The sequence below is a fragment of the Perissodus microlepis genome, chromosome 7, assembly GCF_051167445.1.
Source record: "Perissodus microlepis isolate ML-2025 ecotype Zambia chromosome 7, ASM5116744v1, whole genome shotgun sequence".
Lineage (NCBI taxonomy): Eukaryota > Metazoa > Chordata > Actinopteri > Cichliformes > Cichlidae > Perissodus > Perissodus microlepis.
In genome coordinates, this window is record NC_140467.1 from 38,045,837 (window position 1) to 38,063,491 (window position 17,655).

Genomic DNA, 17,655 nt, shown 5'->3' on the forward strand with positions numbered 1-17,655 from the left:
GTCAAGTTATGCAACAAAAATTTGTCTACTTAGCTTTACGGTTAAAGTCATTCATTTCACTGTATATTCTTATTTTCAATCATTGAAAACTACAGAAAAAAAATCAGGAGTAAGCGCTCTAAAAAGACAACCAAGAGCGCAGCTATGGGACAGGATGGAAGAGGGTGGGGAAGTCATATATGGAGAGAGAAGTAGAGGAGAAGGTGAACAGGATAAGATGGAAAGTTGTAGAGAAACAGATGCAACATGAAGCAAACAAGAATAAGCAGAGAAACCGAAAGATATCTAAAGCAGGAAAGCACTGATGAACAGATGGATGAACGAACAGTTGCTACAGTTCCACTCCTCCCATCTAGAGTTTAAAATTGAATTAGCAATGAAGTATTTATACAAATGCGGTGTGGGTTTTCCAACTCAATGCCTTTGTACAGCAGACAGCGGAGGATAGTGCAGGGAAACAAAGAGCGGTGTTGATAAGTGTCCTACGTCCATATTAGGGACTTGATGATATGCTTAAAGTCAGAAATACAGGATTCCTCACTGGGGGAGAGGAAGAAAAAAAGAATTATAGCTCTAGAGGGGGAAATGGCTGAGGGCTGACAAGGATTTAAAGCTGACTGTGGAGAAACACTCTCAGTTTGCTTCTAGCTGTCTCCCCCAGCTATCTCCTTCCCAGCCCAGCTGCCATCAGTGGGTGCTGATGCAAGCTCTCTGATCAGAGAGTGTGAAGTGATATCAGTGAATGAATGGCAGCTGGTTCTGTCAGGGATGCACTGGAAACTGCTGATGTAATATTTCAGCTCTTTTTCTGGTAGTTTCACACCTTGAAAACCAATAGTGTTTACAGTAAGTAAACTTGTTTTTAATGTGTTCAGGAGTGCTGCACACCAGCCATGGTTGGTTGTTGACTGATGAGGCTGAAGAGAGAGAGGAGGCATTCCACCTGACATCAGACAGCAATCCCAGAGACACATGACACCCCTTCTCATCATGCACACACACACCACACGAACACACAAAGCAATTACGTCACCACCACCACAAATTCCCCCTTAAATTGATGTGAAAAAAGCATTTGTTCATTCCATTTGGAATGATGTGTTTTTAACCATACCACACAAAATACAGCTGGTGCCCCAAAACAGCATGGCATGTTTTGGTTACTTCAAAGATCTACTTCAAAGAAAATAATGTGACCATAGAAAGCAAGAAGTCTTGAAAAGCTTTGGCAATGACCTAAAATCTTCTGTTTTTATAACAGGCGCAGTTAAAACATGGTAGATTAACACTTGGCTACTTTTAATAGCTATGTTATTGGTTGTGTACATCAGTTGTTTCTTATTAGATTCATTATTTATCAGTTCTAGCTTTGCTCAGGGCCTTAATTCCATCCACATAAAACCCACTACTTTATTTCACCACCTTTCAAATGTCAAGCAGTTTCGTTCCACTTTGGTAGCTGCTTCAATCACTCACGACAAAGTTGAGGAACATTTAACTGGTGCTTTGCATCACTAAGGCTTTTTTCATCTTTACACTGCTATAAGTGTCCAACTTGTCCACCATGAACCATTCTCCGTGGTCTCTTATGGTTATATCTAGTATAGTAGTCTCTTCCTGTGTTCAAACCTTAAAATCATTCTCACAACAGTTTGGAGCTTGTGAGAAATGTACATTTGCACAAGAATTTTAAATATATGAGAAATACTGAAAATATCTCCACCATTATCACTATATACAGTTCTTTCTTTCTGATCAAGCATTATGTGCATTAGCTAGCACGTGCACTGTAAAGTGTCTTTAGGTCAGCGAAGGAAAGTGATGGAGTCAGGGCGTGCCTGAGAGTGGCTGCTTCAGTGCATTAGTGGGCTCCTGCGAGCCACATGATCTACGCAGACCTTCAGGAGCAGTAATTCCATTACATAATGCCCAGCTACAGGTCTAAGTGTGTGTGAATGTGCATGTGTGTGTGGCATTGTGTCACTCTGCATCACTTTCAATTTTCCTCTAATTATTCTTTTGTAATTGGCTGTCCTCACACGATTTCACTAATGAACTATGATGATGTAAATGTATCATGAGCATTAGGTATGCATGTAGGTAGGTCAGCTGTAACAATTCGATTAGTAGATGTTGTGTTGTATATTTTAGATGTAACTTTTGATTTAAACTAGAAGTTAGTGGAATGCAAGTCTTGTTTCATAAAAAATCTAGACGCCAACAGCTGTCTAACTCATGTTATTGATTTAGTTTAGTGAGTTCAGTTGTGTTGTGAGTTGAAATTATAACCATCACACATCCTAATGCAGCCAGGATCAAATACAGCCAGTTTGGGAGTAAAAATCAATCAACAAGGTTTTTTCCCCCGGGATTTTGTGCCTAGGGCACAAGTTAGAGTTCCCATCACCAGCCAAAGCATATCCTCATCCATCACCTCATCTCTTCATCATCCCACCACATGCAGTGTCAAACCTTATTCACTATGGCAACATCCATCACTTCTGACCGCTGGTAGGATGACCTCAGGGTCACATTAAATTTTGCCAAAAGATCTACAACTGTTACCCCTCGCACTGCATACTTCACATTGGGTGGCCTTGCTAACTATGATGATGGATGCGCTGATTAACAGATTCAGGCCGGCAGATGAGCTGTGACACTTGAGGGATTCACACAAAATCAGACTACAGATTGATCAACACAATGTCAAAATGCAACTGGCCATACCTTTAACTTCAATGTGGCAACTGTGTTATGATACTTTTTTTCCTATTCATGCACTAAAGCATTAAATCCATAAATCCAAGTACCTGAATTCAAGGTAAACAGCCACTGAAGATTCACAATACTTGAGCAAAATGATTCTGATATTTATCAAAGGTGTCTGACAAGGAGTCAGATCTAAAATCAGTTTGATCTCCAGATCAAAATACGTGCCAGTCAAACTGAGTACAAGATAAGCCCTCAGAGAGATCCGATAAATATCGGCCATCATGCTTCTGTTCTGGAATCATGTTTGAGCAGGTATGCATCTGGGGTAACATCAGACACAGTACTGAGCACGGAGCAGGTGCTCAGTTAGAACACGGTAGAGGTGTGCAGATAGATGGGTAGCTGGTCTCAGATGCAGTGTAATCCTAGGCTGCCTGGTAAATATAGCCTGCAGATGCTTAGGGCTGGGCAAAGTGCTGCTTTGCTCTGCTCTGCTTGACCTTGGCTTATCCTGCCTTCCCATTTCTCAAAGGAGATGGAAAGGCGTCAGACCACTAGGGATAGGACAAAATATTGATACAACAATCCATAGCATCAGTTCGCTGACACCAGATATCTATATTTTTATTAAAACATGCAAGCACTGCAGATTTTCTTGTCGGGTCGACTTGTCCTATTCACTTCATCACTATTGGTAGTGGCACTTACCAAAGGAATGAAGGTAAAGTCACAAGAAAATGGCTATAGATTAACTCAATTAAACTTAGTCTCTTTGTGGCAAATTAATTACAATCAATCTACAACTGCGGGGAATCCTATAACTGTAACTGTACTAACAATGGACTATTTACAGTTTTATGAGATCCAGATATTACTAATGATATGTTATTGAAAACTCTGCATCCCTAATGTAGATAAGTGATAAACACAATGGATGGATGGATGTTAGACATGCATAGAGACTAATGTGCATCTATCGACACAACAACACATGTACTTTATGCTTTCACATGTGTCATCTTCTGGGCTTCCTGCAGTTTTACTGTAAGTTGTCTGGCCTGAAGTAAATCCATATAAATCAATATGTTCATAGAGTTCAAAGTGGAGTAATGGCTAAGGCCTTTGTGAATGATTTGGTGTGATTAGGTTGCTTTCTTGCAGACTGGATAAAAGCACTTCTCCTGTTCAGTGCATTCATCCAACTTTTTGGCTGGCAAAAAACAGCCAGACAAGGATACATTTTCCCGATCTAAAATATTTGGATGAAATTATTTTTGCAGATGTAAAACTTCTAATTACCAAAGTTAGGCATCACTAAGAAGAATTTCTAGTGTCATTATCCCATGGGTTATCTTGTAAAAATGGAAGAGTGGCCAAAAAAATGAGTAGAGAGATGGAAGACAGCTTTGGCTAATTAGTGTTGGGTGTCCATAAGGTTACATAAAAGTGAAATGAGATACCCCGAAGGCCTGACATGTAACACACACACACACACACACACACACACACACACACACACACACACACACACACACACACACACACACACACGCAAACTGTATGTCCTCACATGTGCACAAATAAAGCTCTTTTGGAAAACAGGAGTAAAAGGCACACAAAAGACACACAGTATCCATTAAAAGGTCTCTAGATTCATTGTATTAAGTGCAGGCCCGAAGGAAGCAGGGACATGCACAGACCTGAGGAGCTTTGTGTTGAGCTACTAGAGTAAAAGGGTTTCACATAACAGATTGGTTACAGAAAATGAGCAAAAAGTGCAATTTGAAGAAGGACAAGCATTACCATGTACTTCCTAAATCGCATTACTCCACTCTTAGCATTTGTTGTGCTACTAATAAAGGCATATAATTATGTACCCTATTAAAGAATAGGTATATATCATGCACTAAAACTATTAGACACGTACTAAGCAGGACTTCAAATGTTTGATACTGCAATTCATGAGCTATCCTTTTACCAGTGGCCAGAAATGACTGTATCTTTGCCAAGCTTTACTGTGTAATGTGTTCTCCACTTTTGCATGCTTGTACCTCTTTTCCACAGCAAGGGCTTAATGTGAAAAATGCCACCTTATATTCAAGTGTAGAATTTGAGCAACAGTGAGTTAGAAGCCCAGAATTTAGAGAAACAATTTTAAAAAGTAATAAAGAAAATCTAAACAACACAAAGCAAAATGCAAAAGGACTAACCTCACAATTGTGTAATGATCGTGGAAATACAGTTATCTTGTTGATGGCATGATTTAAAGAAAAATCCAATAGGGCACATTTAATGTCTAGATGTAAGATTTCAAGAGGTTAAAACTGAATTTTCTGCAAGCAATCATTTATGTCATAAGAAGATCTACCTTGTAAAACATTCATTTATAATTTAAGATGCTCACGTAATGCAGTTTGGTTGTATTGAGTCTGTCACACATAATTCAATCATTATTTTTGCTGATATATTTTGGACTCACTCACTTGGTAATTAAGATGTGCAGAAATCATTAACAGTCATGCGAGTATTATGAATAGTAAAGAGCACATGATTATTTCAGCTAGGTTAATGTTTTTCCAATCTAATCTGATAAAAGTGCTTTGCATGAACATGTCAACACTTTTCCAATACAATCAAACTAAAATCTGTATTTAGAACATAAAAGCATATTCAGTGATTCAAAGACATTTCTACACTTGGTGTTTAGTTATTTAGTTTCCCGAAATGTACATGACAGAAGTCTGTTCAAAAACTACTGGGCAGCTGTAACGCATGTACCTTAGCCAGCACGGCTACTTCCTTTGCAGACTCCCTAACTGGATTACTGTCCAGTCTGTCCATAGCTGTGATAGGATCTCTGTTGGCACTGTAGTGGATAACCTTTGTGCGAGGGGAGGAATAGGGAGGAGAGATGCCATCCTGCCGAGTTTGATTTACATTGAATGGGGCCAATTAAAATCCCAAGAACATTAAGGCCTGCCTGTGCCTGATCTTCCTTCCTTCATGTCTTCAGAGATTATAGCAAAAGAGGAAATAAGACAGATACAGATAGTGACATATATTGATGTGGCATGGGTGATTGTTGAGGTGAAGGTGAGAGGGAAAGGTCAAACGGCCTATGAAATCCAGCAGACTACGGTAACACTTATGTTGTACATAGTCTAAAAGAACAGTCAATTCAACCATTTTTGTTCTCTACAAATAATTAAATGCAAATAATGATTCTAAATACTTTTCAACATCTTTCATTTTTAGTTTTAAACAAATTGAAGCACTGTTTTTATACAACTCCTGTAGAAAAGTATTCATAAGAATAGTATTGTAAAGGACCAGGTTTCACTTTTTTGGGGAGCGGGGGGGCTGGCACATCTCCACTATACTACACAATCCTTTGCACACTCTGATTTCCATATTAGGTTTTCACTCACAATGTATGAAACAGTAGAAGTTGTCTTATATTTGACGATAATTATGAATATATTATAGCATTAATAAGGAGGACATTGCACAAACCTGCAAGGGTTTGTCTGATGTGTTTTTATTAAAAACAATATATAAATGACAACTAAAAGTCTTTGAATTAGGCTTATTCTGCAGAATATACACAAAAGCATTGGGCCACACCTATTAATTCAGGTTTTTTTCTGTCCCATTGCTACATTGTGACAATGAAGCACTTAGCCGTGCATTCTATCTTTACAAATATTTTTAAAAGAGCTCACTGAATTTGAGTGTGGAACTATAATAGGATGCCACCAATGCAACAAGTTGATTTATGAGATTTATTCCCTCCTAGATATTCAGTGATTAAATGTGAACAGTATAGTCACAAAGTGGAAGTGTTTAGGGTGTTCAGATGGCAGACCACATAAAGCTACAGAGTGGGGTTGTCAACATCACACATCACAATCATTCCTCAGTTCTAACACTCCTCACATCACTAAAAACACCTCTATTGAGTCGGGCGAGCTAGCTACTGCTAGTTAGCTCTTTTGCCTGCCGACTTGAAAAGAGTTTACGATTACCAGTGGTGTAGTCCACATGTGGACTAATTTCCATGTTTCCAAGCATTTTTTATTTGCATTTAGATATGAGTACCAAACCAAAGCAAGTGAAGAAGAAATCTTCTATTCGCCCATGTCCTTATGGAAGTGGTTTCTCTTTGCATGATGAAGACCAGCACGAAGCATGTCCGATCTGCTTGGGGACTGTCCATGCTAGGAGAGCACTGACTAAGCCAGAAACCTGTGTTTTCTTGCCAGCATTCAACACTAGAAAAACAAGTGATGTTTGTGGAAAAGGACCAGAAAAGACTGATGTTGAACAGCATGACCTTCTCCTAGTAAGGAGTGTCCATTCAATGAACCCAAGACTAGTTGGGCTTACCACCTGGAGTATGTTGATGCTCGTTCTTGAGGTTGTGAAGTCACTGGCTAGCTACAGCTTGAGCTGTTTCACCATACAGGCAAGAAGCTGCGGCTAGGATCCTGTACTGGCTCAGAAAAAAAACACCTGCCCATATTCCCTGATTTTGTCTGTGAGCTAACAGCTTCATGAAGCTAACCACTGTCTACCTGCATTACTGTGAACAGCTATGGACCATTTCTGGAGCTGGGCAATGCAGAGAAAGCTGGCTTAGTTAATTCACTATCTAAACCTTTCCGGGAACCACACTTGGCTGCTCATCTGGCCCCATCTCACAACCATGGTGTAATAGGCCTCTTAATTCTTCTAAGCACAGCAGATTTGCTGTATCTCAGCTTTATGGATATCAGATTTATCGGGCTCAACTTTGTCACCTTGCAATCCACCTGCTGGAGTTCAAGTCACTGGTTCACTTTGACAGCCCCCTGGCACCTCTCCTTAATGACATCAGAGGAACCATGCATTGCATTCTCTGTGGGCCCTGCTGTACAGCAGTACCCCTATGCCCTTTGAGGGCCTTAAGAGTAGGACAACAGCAGCATCTGGCTGAACCTCTCTCATGTCCTGGATAGAAAAGGGACCATCCACTTGGATCAATCGGTGTCTGCTGAGGGTTTATGTGTGCCATCACTTATTGCCATTCTGTTATCTATCCCCAAGAGAGCATGGCAGGTGAGAACCCAGTCTCAAAGTTGAGTTCCGCACCAACTGGTCTGGAGCAAAGAGCAAAGAAATGAGATTCCTAGGAGTAGGAAGCCTCAGTCCTTCTAGCTGTGGAGCTGGGACACATCTCTCATCTGTTACCAACCAAGACGCACCACCTAAGTTCTGTTCAGGTTGTCAGTCCAAGCAGGTGCAGCACTTTCCATACGCAGTCTGGTCCAAACACAGTGTGATTGTCTAAAGTCCTAGGGCTTCATGCAGCAGAAAACTGCATGGTCATAAATAGTAAACCTTTTAGCAATGTTACCAGAACCGACATGTTCTCCTATTCCAGTCCTCTATTGCAGATCTTTTTGACATTCCTTGGGAGCTGTTATATCTTCTTTCTTCTTTAATAACTAAAGTATATTTGGTCAGTCATATCGACTTTGACAGGTTGATGCCAGGTGTAAATCCTCTGGCCACAAATTCTTTTGAAAGGGGTCCACCACCTGAGATCTGTAGTTAGGCATCACCAGCATTTTGAGATTTGGCTTTGGTGCTGCAGACCCTTTGTGCCCCCCCCCCCCCCAAAAAAAAAAGAAATTATAGATATGAAGCTTCTTTCATATAAGACAATTGTTTCTCAGGTTAGCTTCTACAAAATGAGTGAGTGACCTTCATACATTGTGAATCCTTTTGCAGACAGTTCTCTTGTGTTGGCTTCATGGTCAGTATGCTCAAATGAGGGATTTTTATTCCTTCAGATTATTACTACAATTCATGCTTACAGTTTTTGCTTCCCCCTCCTTTTGCATCTGAGGAGCTGCATTCCCTGTGCCTGGAGCGTGTACTATGTACCTAAATTCACCGCACTCAGAATGTGTGTTTATGTGACCAGTTGTTTGTGTGCCTTGCTAATCCCACCAAAGGTAAAGCTCTCTGTCTGAACAGAGGGTCTCCCACAGGCTAGTGGAGGCTATGTTCCTAGCTTACAGCAACAAAGCTCTCTCTTTGCCTCAGAGTGTAAGAACACATTTCATCAGGGGAATGAGAACCTCATGGGTACTATTTAAAGGGGTGTCTGTAAATGATATATGCTTTGGCTAGCTGATCATCGCCACACACTCTGGTGGCTCATTATGTCCTTCCTGCTGGGTCTTCTATGGACTAGGGTGCCGGTGGACCAGCCCCAGTTTGGTGGCTGTTCTGTAGGGTGTGTATATGTATGTCCTATACTGTATGTGTATTACTATATGTAGAATAGAATAATCCTTTAATTGTCCCACAAGGGGAAATGTGTGAAACCGAACAAAGTATTATGACGTTAACTTGTATTCCCTGAAGGAGAGGCCTGAGGTAAAACACCAAGCTGGGGTGGTGTCATTTTGCAGAACAATCCATATGTTTATCCTATGTAAGTACATTTATATAGGTTGTCACTATATCACATAAATTGACACCTCAACACATCACCATGTTTATGCCATTTACCCATTCCAATATTCATCCAATACCATTAAGAAAAACTAAAACAGCAAAATAAGCTGATCATACAATTAAAATATTTTGTACAGCTTCAGAAACTACACATACTTCCATTCAGAAGAATCAGTTTCATACTTAAAATAATATTAAATAATTGTATTATCTAACATTGTGTTTCTGTCTGTCTGACAAATCTATTTTCCCTGCTTCACACTCTGTCTCTCACATACACACACACACAACACACAGCTCTTGTGCAGTGAATACGCAACGACCTTTACATTATCCAGGAACTTTACATTACAGAAATATTGAAAGAGGGAGAGAAAACTTGCATATTGCATAATATTAAATACAAAGGCTATGATCATGGAATAATGTTATCAGATGTAGAAATGGATAAAAATATATATTTTTAATCATTCAATAAACACCTCTAAAATGTAATATGTGTTTCCATAAATCATTTCACCGCTGCCAAGCATGAGTGCAAGGAGGCACAACCCCAATAAAATCTGCACCCAGTGGCACAGCGAGAGCGGAAGAGTCCAGGAGAGAAGTGAAAGGGGGTGAATGAGTGCTCTCTTGCCTAAAGGATGATATTCTGTGTGCACACTTTGTCACACGAAAAATATTCATTTTCTAAACCAAAAATATTACTTGCTGAAAATTTTTACAAATAATCATCCCCATCAATCTCTCCTTTGAACATTACACGGAGCACAAACATGCCCCAAAAGATACACAGATGCAATAAAATTGCATCTATTATTAGAGTGTACCTCCATTTTCCCCCTCCATTTTACATTTCCTCCAATGAAAAAACAAAACAAAAAAACTGTAATATGGGGGGAGACACCAAATCTAAAGGAGAGAGTAGAGCATGCAAACCATGTAAGTGGTGACAAAAATCTGCATTAAAATATAAGCTTGGGCAGTACCTCTAACTTGCATTTCCTTCAAATACATATAGTGCACACACTATAAGTCTGAAATCCCCTAAAACGCATGTCGTGAAAGAAAAACAAAAAGACAGCTCGTGTTATTTGAACGGCAGCGCATATTATTCACACCTCTAGTGGCATAACAGTCATCGTAAGCCTAATTTTCTTTCCCCATGGTTAAATATCTGAGAGAGCTGACACAACCTGTACCAGAGCAAATGTGCTTGACTGGCTAGCCTACACTCACACACACACACACACACACACACACACACACACACACATACACACACACACACACACACACACACACACACACACACACACACACAGGCACACGTACCAGCTGAGGCCATAAGACCAACTGTGTAATTATACATGTGTAATTGCACCCTAACCAATCAAGCACAGTGAGAGAGAAAGACTGCTGGAGATAGAGAAAGGCAGGTGGATGTAAGAATAACTGCCATTTCCCCTGTCTCTTGAGATAATCAGCCATACCTTGCGCCTGCGGTCCCTGGATCGATTCCTCTTTTTTATCTTTTCCTCCTCCTTCTCCCTCTGCTCCTGGGCGGCGGCCTCCGCAAGGTCCTTGGTCTTGCGGAGCTGCTTGGCGGCTTGCGCCATGGTGCCGCTGCTACTGTTGCTGCTGCTCCAGTCACGGTCGCGCCAGCCCTCCTCCTGTTTGCACTACCACCAGTCGTCCCGGTTTCCTCTTCCTGTGTCCCTCTGTCCCCCGAGCCCCGTCACTTACTACCTCTTCTCTGGTGGCCACCACGACATGTGTGTGTATGATGCAAGCACGAGGAGCGTCTGTGTCCAAATATTTTTGTGTGTGTGTGTGTGTATGTCTTGTGGCTGTTGATGGTAGAGCAGCCACAAGACAGCCTCCAGCAGCCACAAAGAAAGATGCTACAGCTAGTGGTGCTGATGTTGCTTCTTATGCCGCGGCTGCTACTCATCCAGTCTGCTAGCACTGCACTGAATTGCCTCCCCTCCCCCTTTCTTTCTCTCCTACCTTCCTCCCTTCTCTCCTCTCTCCTCCCTCTGCTTGCAGAGACCAGTCACGCAGTTCTGTGTACAGCACTGTAGGGATCCTGCTGCAGAGCTCCCTCGTTTTATCTGTCAGATGCCCTCCTCTTCCTGCTGCTCTGCATCTTTCTCCAGTTTTCTTCTCTGTTAAAGGCTTTTCTTTTTCAGAATAGCTGTTTTTGCATAAGTGAGGTACAAAAGATGAGGGCGCTAAAGCTGCTGAATGCCTTCAAATAATTTTTTTCTCACGTCTTTCTTCCCTCTCTCTGCCAATAGCTTTTCTATGGCACCTCCCTCCTGGAAACAGACAGAGAAGAAGAACAGAAGTGAGAAAAATGGGAGCTTGTGAAACAGAAACGGGTTTCTAATATGCAGCATCATGCTTTTACGATGAGTCTTTGCACAGCTTGGCCAAAAGTCGATTTTAAGGTAGCATGGAAACAGTATGCCGTGTGATAAGTATTAGACCTGCCTGTTTCTCTCATGTTTTGTCAGAAGCAGAACAGAAGAAAAGCATCAACGATGTGAACGCCTCATAAAAACTGCATGCTCCTCTCCCTTCCCCTTCCTTCCACCACTTTTCCTTTTTCCATCAAATCAAGAGGGTATGCACAGATGTTTGGTGCAACAAAAAACAACATTACCATTCATTTTTGAAAAACTACTAACAGTTTTTGCAGGTAATCTCCAACTGATTTTGACTGTGTCACCATCTAATGGAAAATTGACTTGCTGTGCCTTCATATGATTATAAAATTTGTTTTATTTGGTTCTAATAAGCTAACATTCAGGTTTAACTTAAAATCCTTCTTATTGTCCTATTGTGAGTCAAATCTGAAAACCAATTTTCAAACTATAAAATCCATTATATTCAACAGACATGACAATATCTGTTTGTTTATCTGTTTGTTGTCTTATTAACATTTGCATCTTATTTCCAACATGTATTATTTCTTTAGCTATTATTAATTCATTAATATAACACATTTGCATTCTGTGCACACTGTTCATCACCAGAGTGTAGGTCTACTAACCCCCCCTTCTCTCTCTTTCTTTCTTTCTTTCTTTCTTTCTCTCATTTATTCCCCCATCCGCCCTGCAACATCATCTTTCTGCAGAATGATGTAGCAACGTAAAGTGCAGCATAGCTTTCAACAAAGACACCATGTGACAAGACTAGGAATGCATACATTTTATATTCATAGATGCCTTCTGCCAGCTTATTAAAACCAAATCATCGACTTCAGTGTTTGTGTGACTCTATGCAACTTCTTGCTTCTTTGTATGCATCACATCTGAGTGACATTTTATACTGATACTAATGGATCTATTAAGCTAGATCCATTAGCCTGATACTAATGGATCTAGCTTAATAGATCTAGCAACAAAATGTATGCCAGAGCTTCCCTTGGACTCACCATCAAAGCAACCAGACTAATTGTTGCAAATCCTGCATAAAAACTCCCCTCAGAGTGATGCATGTGCCCACTGAAAGCCATGTGCATAAAATACAGACTAAATAGGTAATAGTTTATGCAACAGTGTGGCTGTAGGACTCAAATATCTCAGATGAGCAGCTATTTAGACTTTCTAGTAAATAAAGCACAACGGGAGCATTAGTCCAGTTTGTGCCTGTCTTTACCTCTTTATGGCGTCATTTATTCACCTGTGGGAAGGAAAGCATTGTTGTTGCTGTTGCTCTTTTCATGCATTAACTTTATGTAATTTTTTTTTAATTAACAGAACTTTCATTACTGAAAACTGAGGCCAAAGTGGAAGCGCCTCAAACCCGCATTCTTTCTAAAGGGCAGCAGGGGGCGACTCCTCTTGTTGCAAAAAGACAGTTGAACTGAAGGACAAATGTAAATGACTGTGAGCTTCCTTGCTCTATGACCTCAGTAAACACTTTTCTGATTGGTTTATAGCCTCAATCTCTAGTTTCAAGTTAGTGAACAAAAGCATAGTTATTTCTGAAAATGCTGACCTGTGCTCTGGACCTTTTCCAAAGGCTTAGATAGCAACAGCCAAAACACTCTACTTCAGCCTGAGCAGGGTGACTTCACAAACCATTGATGCCACTGATCTTTCGTAGACAGTTTGTCACGATTTTGTAGTGTAATAACTCCCATCTGTAACCAATAAAGTTTTAAGAGTTTCTTTCACCTTCATGCCCTTTCATGGCTCTATCCTAACACAATTTCACAAGACATTTAGGCAACTGTAGGTTACTGTTGTATTCACACTTTTGCAATTTACTACAAAAACGGTCTTTGACAGCTTTCAGCACACAAAACCAATATGTAATGAACAGAACTCGGCTAAACAACTTTATGATCAACATAAAAAATATCCATTGACCTTTTTTCTTTAGACACAGGATTGTCATCAGCAGGAACATTTTGATGGTTAGAATACAGTATTGTAAAAGTTCTATGCCACCCCCAATTTCTTTATGTTTTCATTCCAAGGAGCCAGTCTATCTCATAATCTTTTTAAGTGATTCCTGTTCTTACTGTCTTTCTTTCTTCTCTGGACACTGACTACACATCACAAATAAAACAGAACCAATTTTAAATTGTATCTTTGTGACAGAGAATAGAACAAAAGAGAGCACTGAATGCCCTTCATGAAGCCTGACGAACTATTCCTGAAGACTGCTTAAAGGATTTATAAGAAAGCTTTAGAGAGTTCAGACTGTGTTGAAAAATAAAGGTCAAATAGTCGTACCAAGTACTGACTTTCAAGCTCATTGTAACTGCTGTTTTTGCCATATATAATGTTTGTTTACACCTGTTTCCAATATTTACTAGGAATCTCTAAAGAAATCAGGAGCAGCTAGAAATGTATTCTATTACATAATAACTTAAATGACAAGATAAAAATAGATCATAACCTGCAGATTTCTCTCTATTATATTGTGGTAGTGTGTATTTGAAGTTAAAGCCATTACTACTCCCATAATGTATGTTTCTGATATTTTATATTTTGGCTACAGACAGGGCCAATTCTAGGATTAGATCTTAGATCAGAGAGCTGCCTAGATAAATCATATGATTCTTAAATTCATCAAGTCTCCCTGTCCCTGGGTTTTGCCTGTCACTATTCCCTGTCTGTTTTCTTACCTGGTTCTTCCTCACCATGTACTTTCTCTTCACATTCCCCTCTTTCCTCTCTCCCTCTTTGGACTGACAATCATACACAAATAGATTCAATTAGATGAAAAATTACATTAATATGAAAAAATACTATTAAGATCACTAACAAAAAGTTCTCTCAGTTTACTTTCAACCAAAAGGAAAATAACCAAACCACATGAACATCTAATAAAAGATATAAATATTGAAACACTGATCCAACATTATTCTTGATTGATGGATCATTTGATTTTACACTTTTACCTGAATGTGGCTCCTTTTTAAAAAACAAAAAAAACAAAAACAAACTTCCTCATATCCATTATGAACCTGGCTGTCTCTCTGTACAAAATACACACACACACAACAGGAGTTATAAGGTTAATGGGCATTTGGTCAGTTAGCTAGTTAGTATCCATTTAAAACAGGACAGTGGTAACAACAGTAGGCTACTGACAATTTAAATTTTAGGTTTTAAATAGGCTATATACATTTCAATGGGAGCAACAGGACGGTCAAATGTCACTGATTTTACTACAGTGTAGGACAGATTGTAGGGTAGCAAACATCGCAGGAAAACAAGTTTTTTTACACCCAGGTTACTTGGGTGTAATGTTTTTCAGTAAAAAGAAACATGGTCTGACTCCTACCTAACTATATAAAGAGTAACTGAAGATTAAATGCAGCTAATATGTCCTGTTTTAAGCCAGGCACTTACACCTCCGCTCTGCACCGTCTCTATGGGCTCAAAATGTGGTCATAAATATTTTGTACTTGTAAAAAAGATTTGTATGTGTAAAAAAGATTTGTGTGTGCGTAAAAAAGATTTGTGTGTACGTAAAAAAGATTTGTATGTGTAAAAAGAATTTGTGTGTGCGTAAAAAATATTTGTATGTGTAAAAAAGATTTGTGTGTGTAAAAAAGATTTGTATGTGTAAAAAAGATTTGTGTGTGCGTAAAAAAGATTTGTGTGTGCGTAAAAAAGATTTGTGTGTGCGTAAAAAAGATTTGTATGTGTAAAAAGAATTTGTGTGTGCGTAAAAAATATTTGTATGTGTAAAAAAGATTTGTGTGTGCGTAAAAAAGATTTGTATGTGTAAAAAAGATTTGTGTGTGCGTAAAAAAGATTTGTGTGTGGACTTAGAAAAAAAACCCCTGCAAGTTACAAGTACGAATTTTGACCCTATTTTTCTTCCTTTCATCTGATTGGTCAATGTCATGTCAATCACAAATGTAACAATCCAATCAGAGAACAGATGGGTTTGGCTGTTGGAGGGGCGCTTTTTTTGAACTGCAGGTCTTTGAAGGGAATAAATGCCCTTTTACATGCCAACCCAGCGTTTTCCTTCATCACCACGAAGGAAAACAGTCTGTGGTCGTCCGAGTTTGGTGATTTTTGTGTCACAGGTCTACGTGTTTAATATAGGGACTTCCACAGCCTTTTCAACAGCGCTGCGGACCGCGGGGTGGGGGCGGGCAGTGTTTTGGAAATGACAGTCTTCATTACAAAGCTTTCTTCGTTATGAATTAGCATACATGTTTTTATTGAACATTTGAAGAACCAGCAAAAAAAACAGAAACTCTTGTAGAGGACATAAAGTCAGAGATAGAAAAGACAAGGAGCAGGTGCATCTAGTACAGGTAGAGCTGCTGCAAAAACCCACAGAGCCCAGCAGCCAGCGTAACAAATTCTGGATCCTTTGCTTTTAGTTAGCAGTTAGCATTAGCAGCACATCCTGCGTCTGATGTGAAAGGACTTTTATGCTGCGCACTGTGACTCACAGCAATGGTCCTGGGTCAGCCCTGACTTTGTGTTAAACTAATCCTAAAGTAATAATGGTATTTCTAACCACTGATATACCACAACTTTTTCCTTTCAACAGCTACTGAAAGTTAGGGGACCTAGCTGCTATCGGATATTTATATAGAGATCCTCCAGCTTCAAACTGTATCACCCTTCAAGGACCTGCAGTTCAAAAAACGCCCCTCCGACAGCCAAACCCATCTGTTCTCTGATTGGATTGTTACATTTGTGATTGACATGACATTGACCAATCAGATGAAAGGAAGAAAAATAGGGTCAAAATTCGTACTTGTAACTTGCAGGGTTTTTTTTTCTAAGTCCACACACAAATCTTTTTTACGCACACACAAATCTTTTTTACGCACACACAAATCTTTTTTACACATACAAATTCTTTTTACACATACAAATCTTTTTACACATACAAATCTTTTTTACACATACAAATATTTTTTACAAGTACAAAATATTTATGACCACATTTTGAGCCCATACGTCTCAGCCACCCAGTGTTGCCAACTCCTCAGTAAGGAAAATCGCTATTGGTTGTCCTAAAAGTCGCTAGAAGTCGCTAAATGACGTCATCGCCTAATTTGCATAATTGGTCATGCTAATCTAATTGTAACCTATGTTGTTGGAGAGAGAAATAACATCGTGGAAGAGACATAAAGTGAGTAAAAAACGTCCTAAATGCATTTAGAGTTTATTTAGAACTACAAATTAAATTTCTTTTAGCAATTATTGTTCTTTTTAATGTCACAATTCCAACCCTGCTCCTTTACCCGGGCTTGGACCGGCAAAAGTGACCCGAAATAGGCACTGTGGTGGAGTTACTTTGTGTGTGTGTTTATAAGTAGTTTTAAACCTTGTGATTCACAAAACAGCATAAGAGTAAAAGAGTAAAAGAAGAACTTACAGCACCCGCTGCTTGTTGAGAGTAAAAGCAATACGTGCTTTCACGTCTTTTTTTAGCGATTTTTTTTTTTGAAAAAAAGTCGCTAAGGGGTCTGAAAACTTGCTAAGTTGGCAACACTGGTAGGGGAACGTCGAGCTGGAACAAACCATTTTGGAAGGGGGGGGGGGGGGTATCTATACTTTTGTTGTTAAAATGTTATGTCTCAACCAAGTACTGTATGCTTTTTATATTTTTAGCAGTGTGTCACACAAACAGCAAATATTGTCCAAAAAAAGTAAGAAATCTTTGGGGGTGCTTTGATTCATTTTGGACTAAATTTTGGGCTAAAATCGCCCCCGGCTAGTCAGAAAACCCAGGGTAGCTAGTTTACAGGGCTTCTACCAGCAGAACTAGGTTGGTATCCCGGTAGTTAGCCAGCTAGCAATACAACCACTATATTAACTAAGATATACGAGGCTATGATATATGATAGCCTGTGAAACCTACTCATAACATTTCTGTTGCAATATACTTTTAAGAAAAAACAAAAAAAGCTTGGCCTAGCTAAAGTTGGGCTAA

General features: G+C 39.5%; 1 protein-coding gene across 10 annotated transcripts in view; it reads right to left on the bottom strand.

The window, feature by feature from the left end:
- ank1b (ankyrin 1, erythrocytic b) overlaps positions 1-11,505 on the bottom strand; it is a 79,757-nt gene extending 68,252 nt beyond the window's left edge. For 5 of the 10 annotated variants that reach the window (XM_084934911.1, XM_084934909.1, XM_084934916.1 and 2 more), the window contains exon 1: positions 10,713-11,505. In XM_084934911.1, the coding sequence (XP_084791037.1) occupies positions 10,713-10,838 (126 nt within the window). In that variant the 5' untranslated portion in view covers positions 10,839-11,505. The remainder of the gene's footprint in view (positions 1-10,712) is intronic. The other 5 variants (XM_084934912.1, XM_084934907.1, XM_084934910.1 and 2 more) reach the window with 4 other exon arrangements.
- Between the last annotated feature and the right edge of the window lie 6,150 nt (positions 11,506-17,655).